This window comes from Myodes glareolus, chromosome 2 (genome assembly GCF_982192425.1).
Source record: "Myodes glareolus chromosome 2, mMyoGla1.1, whole genome shotgun sequence".
NCBI classification, from domain to species: Eukaryota; Metazoa; Chordata; class Mammalia; order Rodentia; family Cricetidae; genus Myodes; species Myodes glareolus.
The window spans coordinates 9,764,087-9,775,453 of record NC_142027.1 but is presented as its reverse complement, the minus strand read 5'-3'; the positions used below and the strand labels follow the sequence as shown (position 1 = coordinate 9,775,453).

Genomic DNA, 11,367 nt, shown 5'->3' with positions numbered 1-11,367 from the left:
GTCGGCGCGGCGCTCGCCTGCGACCACGCACTGCCGAGTGCGCATGCGCCCTCCTCGCGCCCCGCCCAGCCGGGCAGGGTTTCTCCGCACTGCCCTCTGGCGGCCCGGAGGACTGTGGGGGGCACGGAACCCGCCGGCTCCCGGGTTGTTCCACAGGTCACAAAGAGGACGATCGAGACGAGCGGAAAGAGTATAGTCCGTCGCCTCCCAGGATGTTGCTGCAATGCGTCTTCCGCGCTAACGCGAAGCCTGTGCGTAAGGAAACCTCTCCCACGGCACGAGCAGGGTAAACAGAGGCCCGAGGCCCGGGCGGGGCGAAGAGGGGGTGGGAGGAGCCAGCTAACTTGGGTTTGGGAAGGGAAAGTGCGTTCCTATTCCTCCTAATAACGAGAGGTGATGCTACTATATCATCAATAAATCTATTCATACTCCCTGTTTCTGCAGTTTATGGCAACGTAACACTTCCAAAGACATAGTATAACATCCTCCAGGGCGAGGTTAAAGTGGTAGAGAGAACCTGTCTCAAAAAGGGGAAGAGGATCGAAGAAAAAGAGGAAAGAGAGGAGAGAGAGAGAGAGATTGAGAGAGGCTGGCAGTGGTGGCACATGCCTTTAATCTTGGATGCAGAGGCAAGTAGATGTCCAAGTTCGAGGCCAGCCTGCTCTACACAGCGTGGTCCAGGACAGCCAGGGCTACACAGTGAAAACCTGTCTTGAAAAACAACCAACCAACAAACAACTCCCTCCCCCAAAAGCCCCAGAGTGAATTTGGAAACAAATGTTTGGTAGTTTGAATGTAATTGACCCCCATAATCTCATAAGGAGGGGCACTATTAGGTAGAGCTTTTTTGAGTGGGTTTGGCCTTGTTGGAGGAAGTATGTCCTCCAGCATATGGGTGGGCTTTAAGGTTCCCTATGATCAACATACCACCAGTGTCTCAGTTGATTTCCTGTTGCCTGTAAGACATGGGATTACTAGCTTCCTCTCCAGCACCATGTCTGTCTGTATGCCACCGTGCTCCCCATGGTGATGATAATGGGCTGAAACTGTAAGCCAGCCACCCCAACTAAATGTTTTCCTTTTTAAGAGTTGCCATGGTCATGGTGTGCACAGCAATAAAAACCCTAAGACAAAATGGAAGGAAAATTTGACTTTTTCTTTTTAAGACTGTCACAGAGAAAAAGTGAACCTTGGAAGCCTTGAGGCCTGAAGTTGAGCTAACACACCTTTCCTTTCTGTCACCAACCTTGAGTCTTATCTTTCCCACGGTCACAGACATCCTGGGAGGAGTGTCTGTGATTCATTTACACGGTTCAGAACCCAAAAGGCAGGGCAAGAGAGGCAGCTCTGCAGTTTGGAGTCGGAGAAGGAGAACCCGCTGCAGTTCTCGCACCCGCTGCAGTTCTCGCACCCGCTGCAGTTCTCGCACCCGCGGGAGCGCGCACATCCCTTTAACTCCGGTCTGATGCCTTCTGGTCTCTGCATGCATGTGGTGCCCAGCAGGGTATATCATCCTGCATGCAGGCTAAAAGCACTTCGGTTGCACACCATCTGTGTTAAAGGGGCGATGAATTTAAAGCATGCACACTAGGGGCCAAAGAGATAGCTCAGCAGTCGAGAGCTCTTTGCTGCTTTTGTGGAAGACCTGGGTTTGGTTAACATGGCACCTTACAGCTGTGAATAACTCAAGTTCTGGGGATCCTAGACCCTTCCTGGCCTCTTGGAGTGCCAGGCACACACATAGTTCACATACAAACATGAAGGCAGACATACATAACATACATAATAAAACAAAATCATTAAAATATGTATACTTATTTGGAAGTAATCCCAGTACTGGGAAGTGGAGGCGGGAAAATTAGAAGTTCATGATCATCTATCCTCCAGTTGAAGGCCAACCTGAGATACGTGGAAACCTGGCTTTTGTTTGTTTGTTAGTTTGTTTTTTGAGAGTATTTTTTTTTTTTGTGTTTCCCTGTCTGTCCTGCAACTCGCTCTGTAGCCCAGGTTGGCCTCCAACTCACAGATCTGTCTCTGCCTCCCAAGTTCTGGGGTTAAATGTGTGTGTCCACCACTTCTGGGCTGAAAACATGTCTTAAAAAAGAAAAATGAAGCAAAAAAAGAAAAGAAAAGAAAAATCCCAAACCTCAAACTGTGGGGCTTGGGCTTGTGGGGTATTTTAAAAGAGAACCAAGTATCTCTGAGAAACATCACCTCACTGTCCTTGTTAAAAGAAATGCAGAGAGAGGCTTTCTCTGAAGTTCCCCTTTCAGCCTGAAGGTAGAGTTCCCCAAAGTTCCACAACTGTATGAGTCCCCTCCCTGGGAGTCTCATCAGCTGGGGAATGCTGACAGCAGTGGAGAGGCTGAGGGGTGCCATGGCAGATGGGTCCCGTCACCTGTCCTTCAGATGGCTACTCCGACGTGACTTACCTGGGTGACAAGGTACCCATTCTTCACCATACTGTTGCCTCCTCCCCCCAGAAATTTCATCACACCTATCTCCCCCAAATCCTTAATTCTTGTTCCTCTGTAGTCAACTGTGTTCTCCTTCTCTGAGTCTCACATGTCGTGGGACACGTGTGTATGTGCGTGCAAGCGTCCTCCCCATCGTTCTGTGCCTCTATGTAGTTCACACAGTTCCTGAAATTTCTGAGAGTAGAAATCTCCCTCCTTGTCCTGTAATGCTCAGCACTACCCTGGAGAGCTTTGACCAGGCGTCACATCTGAAGGTTATCCCAGATTAGAACTGCCACGGCTCCTGGCAGCGCTTTTTAGTTTTGCTCATGTGCCCTGTGCAGAAATTGTGTGGTCTGTACTTGTACCAGCAAACATGGCTCTATCTTTTGGCCTACACCATGCCCTCCAATTTTCAATGAGTTCTAAGTTCCACAATGAGGTAGAAGGTCCCACTTCTACCATAGTTTGGTTCTCCTATAGTTTGGTCCTCTTCTCCTGTTCTCTGGTTAGACTTGAGGTCTGCCCTCTTAGGACCCAGATGTGCAGTTACAAGCATCCTTTCCAGCCCCTTTTCTCAGTGATCGGAAAGAATTGGTATCACATGACTTCTACTCTACTCCTATTGCTCTGGGCTCTCATGTTCTGGCTTTTCAGCATTGGTGAAGTCCTGGTCACAGCATCCTTGGTGAAACTGAACCCCTGTTTTCAATTACAAAAGGTTCAAATTCTGCCTGGTCAGCCTTCAGACACCTGCACCCTGAGACAGATTTGCAGTAAAATAAAGGCAGTAAAGGTAAGGCCTAGACACAGGATATGGGCAAGGACACTTGCCTACCATTTGCAAGGGCCTGTTTGATTCCCCAGAACTTCGAGAAAGCACGGACTGTGTTGCACTATCATCCTGAAGCTTTAAAAGGACATATTGTAAAACTGTTGATTAGATGTGAATAGAAGGGAAAACACCTGCCGTTTTAAATATTAAAGATAAAGAAGATGTTTGTAAGTTTACCGTTCTACCTATTAAGGTGGTAAAACTGGCAGAGTTAGGCACTAAGTGTTACCTTGCTGCCTGAGTCGGCCTAAGTCCCTCTCTCCAGTCTTCACTGACCTAGTGGGCAGTAAGTTCTGAAAACCGAATAGCTGATTGGATTAATTGTCTGCTGGCTGCTAGACCAAACAACAGAAAGGAAATATTTGAAAAAGCCCTAGGTGCTTTGAGTATTCGGTCAACTAATGTGCTTATTAACACTACGTAACTATACCATCACGTTGTTTCTATAGAATTGCTACATCAACTGTTTTCTTTAAAATAATGTCAATTTGTTGTGTCCCCCCCCCCCAAATCCTAACTTCACATGAATTAATTGACTCAGAAATTCTGACAAAATAGTCAAGTCAGTTTGACTTGCTGACTCAGTCTTAGCTCCTGGAGTTGGAGACCAGTTTTTACCAAATGTAAACCTTTGAATCTCTTAAAAAATACTCCTGTTTCTGTAAAGGAGCATAATGTTCATTGGTGAACAAAATATCCTATGAGATTGTGTATTTATTTCTCCTCAGGTGAGAAACTTCATTTCTCCTATCAATGCTGCTGCTGTGTGTGTGTTTTCATGCTCTTACTTGGCAAACAAAGGTAGCAAAAGCTACGAGTCCTTCCTCACTTCTACATGGTTTTTATTTTTATTTGCTAGGTAAACTCTAATATTCTAGAAACTGATGACACAGAAGATTTTCTTTTTTTAAAGTATAACTCTGGAAATCTTAATAATTCTAATCTAGAATAAAATGAAATGTAGTCAATTGTATTTAATTAAATGCCTTCAGCTCTTATTTCACTGAAAACATTTTTTATTCATTTAAAATGTAAGTTTTGGGGGATAGGAGACTTTTAAGACTTTATTTTTTTTCAGTTATGTCTCTGTTTGTGGGTCGTGCACATTAGTGCAGGGCATGTGGAGTCTAGTAGAGGGCACCAGATCTCCGGGAGCTGGAGCTACAGGGGAGTGTGAGCCACCCAGTATGGCTGCTAAGATCAAATTCTAGTCCTACAGAAGCAGTAAGTCCTCTAACCCCCAAACCACCTCTCCAGCTCCACAAGAGATTACTTTCATTCAATGCTGTCTTCATAGAAGCTAAAACATTTGACTTGGTAGGCATCTGGCATACATTCTGTTTACCTGGTGACAATGTTTTACTTTATGTTAATTAAATAATTACCAGATCTTAGACAGTTTTAATACCAAAACATCCTATCAGTGTATTTGTTATAAGCTATTGAAATTAATAAGTTCTTAAGATAGTTAGTAGACTGCTTCCCTTCACCTCTGGGAGCTTCCCCCTCTAAGGAGAAGTAATGCAGATGGCAGAAAGACCGGCCACATTGTCCTCATTGGGAAAGCGTAGTTGACATTGCCCTGACCGACCCAGGTCAGGTTTCCCCAGGATTTCCCATGTGAAACAGAGTCGGTGGTTGGGACTGCAGTGAACTCAGAAGCCATAGGACATCTGTAAATTACCATGTGTGATGCTTATTCTTGGTTGTCAACTTGACTATTTCTGGAATGAACAACAATCCAGAAATTGAGGGCACCTTGAGAGATTGTCTGTTTGGTTTGAAGTGGGTGAATCCACTTATAGTCCAGACCTTTGAGGTCAGAAGATTCATACCTTTGATCAGGATCATGAGGCAGGAGGATGTACCATTACTATGGACCACACCTCTGCTGGAAGTCTATATCAGGACATGGAAGAAGGAAGCTGTGCTCTTTGCTGCTTGCCCTCGCCTTGCCAGCACATCCATTTCTTCACGGCGTTGGAGCCTGCTTCTTTGGGATTCCAGCATACACAGACCAGCTGAGACATCCAGCCTTGGAGGACTGAGCAACTGCTGGGTTCCTGGACTTTACATTCACAACTATCCATTGTTGGGCTGCAGCAGTAAGTCACTTCAATAAATTATATATGTGTATATCTGTATATGTGTGTGTGTGTGTATATATATATATATATATATATATATATATATATATGGAGAGAGTGATTGATTGATTGATTCATTCTGTAAGTTCTGTGACTCTTCGAGAACCCTGATACACCTTGGAAACTCAAGAGCCAGGAAGACCAACTAGTGTAGCAAATCAGGTAGAGAGCACAGGGTCGCTGCTCTCGGACTCCATGGAGTTGGATGAATTGTAGGTGCCCCGGAACCCTTATTAATTAGTCCTTTTTTGTTTTGTGGTTGTTGTTAACATTTCATTTTGGTGTGTGAATTTATTTAGAATGTATCAAATTTTTAAAAAAAACTTAGAACCCCAGCAGAAGCAGGTGACTCTCTGTGAGTTCCAGGCCAGTATGGTCCAGAGAATGAATTCTGACTGAATTTCAAGACCCTGTCCCAAACAACAAACACACCAACCTTAGAACCAAAAGATTCTAACAAAATAAGTCAGTCTTTAAATTTTTATGTTATTTTTGACTCTTCAATTATAAAAAATCTTTTAAAAGTTTTTTAACTTAATCGTATTTCAGCTATGCCTTTTGTTCAGCTAAAACTGCTTTGAGATATGCAACTGTTGCAAGCAACCTGTGCAGAGACAAGTGCTCCATCCACAGCACATGGCAGGCCTAACAAAGAATACTGACAAATTCCTAGGCTTAGTGTGTGGGACTGGCCTGTGTGAGGTCCTAAATTCAGTCCCACTCCCCCTCAATTCTAAATTACTTGCTTTAAACTCTATTAAAATTTAGCCACTGATTCTAATTTAGTGAAATAATATTTTTTTCATCAAGTCATTAATAATGACCCAATCTAGATTATAAAGATCTAGAGAGGGATGTCTTTGTCATTAAAAAAAAATTAACACAGGTACCAATGGCCATGAAGTATTTTTATTGTTAGAAAGTGTTTAAGGATTTCCAGAATGAAGACAGGGCGTTGTCTTGCATGACAATTAGCAGTAGCTCCAGAGCGCCGTCTCCTGAAGCCCTTCTGAACGTGTCGTACAAAATGAGCATTGACAGTACTTTATCCAAGTTATTGTCTCATGCTGTAGAGATTTGCATTGGTATAGATCTTGGTTTATTGATACAAATTTAAGGTATCTATATGATACCTTATTTATTGATTTAAATTTTGTATCTATATGAGAACCTTATTTTCTCACCACCTCTAACCATTAGATACAAGAATTTGGCAAAAATCAAATAAAACATTATTTGAGAATTGTGCACAGACCTTAAACTAAAGGATAATATCTTTTATTATTCATAAATTGTGTGCTTCACAACCTTTATACTAGCACAATGTTTAATACGCCATGAGTGTGTTAGGAAGATGTATGTCTTCCTCCTCTTCTTTAAAGCCATGGCTAAACTTTTACCAGCTGACTACAGGTGCCAAACTGCCAGCCCCAAGCCATGTGGCCACAATTTCTCATAAGAATCATATAAGTTATATGTGAAAGGCTCTCAAGCCAGAATCAGCTACCAGATGGAAGGCATTTGTGGGCACATATATTTCTAACTTTACTTTTTACACATTATTTATAGGTTTCCATCAAAATTCAATTTGTAATATATTCAGTAATTATGGTAAATACATATAATTTATTGTTTTACTTACATCTTTCTTGCCTTCTCTTTTTCCCAACTCCTTGTCTTTTCCTCACTTTAAATGTTGGCTCTGATCCACATCAGTAATGAGGCCATTACACGTTCTATTAAAATCCATAGTTTAGGCTTTGTTTGACCTAATTTAAATGCTGACATTATGGGCCCATGTTAATTAGTCTGAATGACCAACTCCCACTGCCAATTATGCAGATGTAGACATTTCAGGTTGAGTTACCCTATCTTGAGGTTAAGATGGAAAAAGTAGATAAATGTGACTAACCTGTGATCTTGTGATGAAATTGCTTCTATCACTGTGGTGTCGTGAATTCAGTGATGCTTCAACTTTGTTTTCGTCTAAGTTTAGACATTTGTGTCACAACTGGCATGGGCTTTAAATATTTAATTTTAGTCCATATTCGTTAGTCTGTGTGCCTATGTACAAGTTCCTGTGGCGGCTAGAAAAAGGTGTTGGATCCTCTGGAGTTGGAGCTACAGATGGCTGTGAGCAAACCAGCACAGATGCTGGGGACTGAACCTGTGGCCTCTGGAAGAACAGAACCTGGTCTTAAGCTTTAAACCATCTTTCTAGTCTTCTGACATGGGTTTTAAAAATATTGCACATTGATGGTAAATTGGGTCTCTATGAGAGAAACTTTTCTTTGTGTAATGTTGAAGCAATTTCATTACTTTTTAGTTGCTTGGTTCCTTTTACCACAATGTATAATATGAGCTTGTTTTAACTGTCTTATATGGGATTCTTAACTTTCTCATCTTAAACTACTAGATGGATTCGGGGCCAAAATTACATTTTAAAATTAAGTCTTTATAATTTGAGCGCAGAGTTAGAGGTGATTGTTAGACTCCCAAACTATCCTAATGTAGCTTAACAATTTTATTGACAGTAATCAAAGTTCTGATTTCTGGAGCAAGAGGGAAAAGAATGGGAGGGCAGGTGATAAGAGATGGGTCAGGGTGTGGAGGGAACAAAGATGATTGAACAAAAGCAGAGTAAATGAAAGGGGTCCAGAGAAGCCCTGCTCTGTGATGGGGAGGGGGAACCAGAGGAGCCGTGCTTTGTGATAGGGGGTCCAGAGGAGCCGTGCTCTGTGATGGGGGGGGGGGGAACCAGAGGAGCCGTGGTCTGTGATAGGGGGTCCAGAGGAGCCGTGGTCTGTGATGGTGGGGGGACCAGAGGAGCCGTGCTCTGTGAAAGGGGGACCAGAGGAGCCGTGCTCTGTGAAAGGGGGACCAGAGGAACCATGCTCTGTGATAGGGGGTCCAAAGGAGCCGTGCTCTGTGATGAGGGGGTGGACCAGAGGAGCCGTGGTCTGTGATGGGGGGGGACCAGAGGAGCCGTGGTCTGTGATAGGGGATCCAGAGGAGCCGTGGTCTGTGATGGGGGGACCAGAGGAGCCGTGCTCTGTGATGGGGGGACCAGAGGAGCCATGCTCTGTGATGGGGGGGGGACCAGAGGAGCTGTGATCTGTGATGGGGAGGGACCAGAGGAGCCGTGGTCTGTGATGGGGAGGGACCAGAGGAGCCATGGTCTGTGATGGGGGGGGACCAGAGGAGCCGTGGTCTGTGATAGGGGGTCCAGAGGAGCCGTGCTCTGTGATGGGGGGACCAGAGGAGCCGTGCTCTGTGATGGGGGGGGGACCAGAGGAGCTGTGATCTGTGATGGGGGGACCAGACGAGACATTCTCTGTGAAAGGGGGACCAGAGAAGACGTGCTCTGTGAAATGGGGACCAGAGGAGCCGTGATCTGTGATAGGGGTCCAGAAAAGAACCTCCCCTAGCTCTGTTCTGGAGCAGTGCTTTGTGCAAAAGTTTGAGGTTAAGTGTGTGGTTGTCTGTTGTATTTTCACTTATGTACCCTCTCTTAGAAACCCAAGGCCTTCATGAGTGTTAAGGTTCTACCCAATCCCTGACATTCTACCTTCCCAATCTCCATAAATGCACCTTTAAAATCCCAACTCCTCAATGCATCTATCTTAACAACTATTTGGAAAGTATCAGCCTGAGTGAATTTGTCATTTAGAAGAAGTTAGGTCCCCACACCTCTGAAATCTATCATTTGTGATTCAGAATTCCAGACCATGTCACAAAATGAAGAAGAAAAGAAGGAGGAAGGGCACAGTGGTTCCTATCTGTAGTTTCACTTGTAAGACAGAAGTTTCCAACTGTGAGTTGTTCTGAGGAGTGCGAAGAAAGTAGTCCTGCCCCATTCCACCTAGAACACGAACCATCCCTTTGCCTGTCATAGAAGCACTATGAGCCCTACCAACCATCAGGCACTCAGTAGCTTGTCTCTGTTTTCAGACTATTGTGTGTAACTGGAGGTTTCTCTCCCGCCCACTAGTTCCCACACTAAGGCTTAATATAATAATAACCATGCTAAGGCTTAATATTAATTACAAACTGTTTGGCCTATTAGCTCAGGCTTATTATTAACTAGCTCTTACAGCTTAAATTAACCCATTTCTGTTATTCTATATTTTACCACGAGGCCCATGACTTTGTTACCTCACATCTTGCTTCTCCAGCCGCTGCTAACATTGCCCAGACTCCACCTTCTTTTCCCCTTTATCTTTGCTTGGATTTCCCACCTGGCTCTATTCTGCCTGGCTATTGGCAAAATCAGCTTCTTTATTAACCAATGATAATAAAACATATTCACAGCATACTGAAGGGTATCCCACATTAATTGTGACTACCATGTTAGTATCTGAGAAACCATAATTGCCATCACATTATGAAAATTCAGCTACGTCAGAGAGAAGCCACCGTCAGGGAGATGGTGAGCACTGTGGAACAGTAGATGAGAGCATGTTTGCGCAACTTTCTTACATATGGTACAATTTTTGTTAGTCCCATGTGATCTTAATTTATAAATTAGATTTTGTCATGAGTCTCTCTGTTTGGGAAAAATACAATGTGCACAAGGTTTAGTGCTGTTTGTTCAATCAGGCATTGTCAGGGTCTTAGGATGTGCCCACACAGCTAAAGGATTCCTGTATTCTGAAGAAGATCCCTTCCTTGGGGCCATGCCTATACTGGGCTCCAATAAACAGTTCCTGGTGTGCAGTGCTCTCCCCCTTCTAACCTGGCATCTCTCCAAAGACCTAGCTTCTAGCTGGCCCTCAGGACAAAGCTCAGGAGTCAAATAGCTCCTAGCATCGAAAGTGGACCAGAGGGAACCAGCTGCTCTTAGGTGTGGCTTAGATGTGAATGGAGGCTGAGGGAGTAAACCGGAGCACCTGTCTCATGGCCCCTTCCATCAGTTTCCAGAGTTCCCAGCGGGTGGGCATGGGAGCTAGTAAAGGACGGGGACAGCACAGCTTTTGTTGTTTAGCACAGGGGAGTTTTAAAGAAAGAAAATCAGGAAAGTCACAAGGAAGGCTAGAAGCGCTATCAATGCTGTACGACTTTAAAGACAGGTCCCTGTTGAAAAGAGCCACATCTAAGAATGAGATGAACACACGTTTGCCAGCCTCTGTACAAGACCTGCCTTCCCTCTGTTGTGGATGAGCAAGCTCTGCTCCCAGGAGGGATGCTTGGCCTCAGCGTTGATGTGAAGCCTCTTCAGCCCACAGATAGCCAGGTACGTGGTGGGGAGAGTGTAGGAACCACACAAGGAAAGTTTCACGTCGTGGACCAGAGTGGCTCAAAGTGGATGTGTCTGTGCACCAGATGGCCAGGGGGTCATGCTAGCTGGCTTGCTCCACGTCAAAAGGAAGGACAGCTTTGCAGCTACACATCAAGTTGGCCAAACTGCAGTCAGAGTCCCTGATGTCAGGACAGCTGCGGTTCCGAATGGTATTTCCCTTTGTGGGAATCAGTGTGCCGTACTTCTGGCCTTTTGTGAAGCGGTCCAGTGCAACAATGCCTAGAGCTCCGAGCAGAAGCAGGCAGAGGCTGAGGCTGGAAGGTGGTGTCATTCTTGTCCAGCATGGACTGGTGTGTTCTCTTTCTCCTTCATGAGCCAGTTTACTGGAAGTCGCCTGAAAGGAAATCTGAAGCTTTGTTATCACAGCCTCCTTAGAGAGCACATCCTGCTGGAGGACCACCCCGAACCCCAGCTGTAACCTCCTTAGAGAGCACACCCTGCTGGAGGACCACCCCGAACCCCAGCTGTAACCTCTCCTGTCTTGCAGTTCTGATCGAGACAGGCAGAGCTCTTATCTTGGCACTTCATGAGAAGCTGCAGCCAGACTTCTGAACTCTGCAAAGCTGCGATGTAAAACCCCCAGTGAGATGTACTGGAAGCAAGACTAACATGCCAGGGGGGCTGGGGTGA

The 11,367-nt window shown here is 44.8% G+C and overlaps 1 protein-coding gene across 1 annotated transcript; it reads right to left on the bottom strand.

Moving 5' to 3' along the window:
• Nucleotides 1-8,762: 8,762 nt before the first annotated feature.
• Epcip (exosomal polycystin 1 interacting protein) lies at nt 8,763-11,065 on the bottom strand. The gene is given in 5 exon segments (XM_048422864.3): nt 8,763-10,432; nt 10,434-10,547; nt 10,549-10,572; nt 10,574-10,729; nt 10,731-11,065. Coding segments are annotated over 5 exon segments (621 nt in total). The 5' UTR covers nt 11,009-11,065; the 3' UTR covers nt 8,763-10,383.
• Between the last annotated feature and the right edge of the window lie 302 nt (nt 11,066-11,367).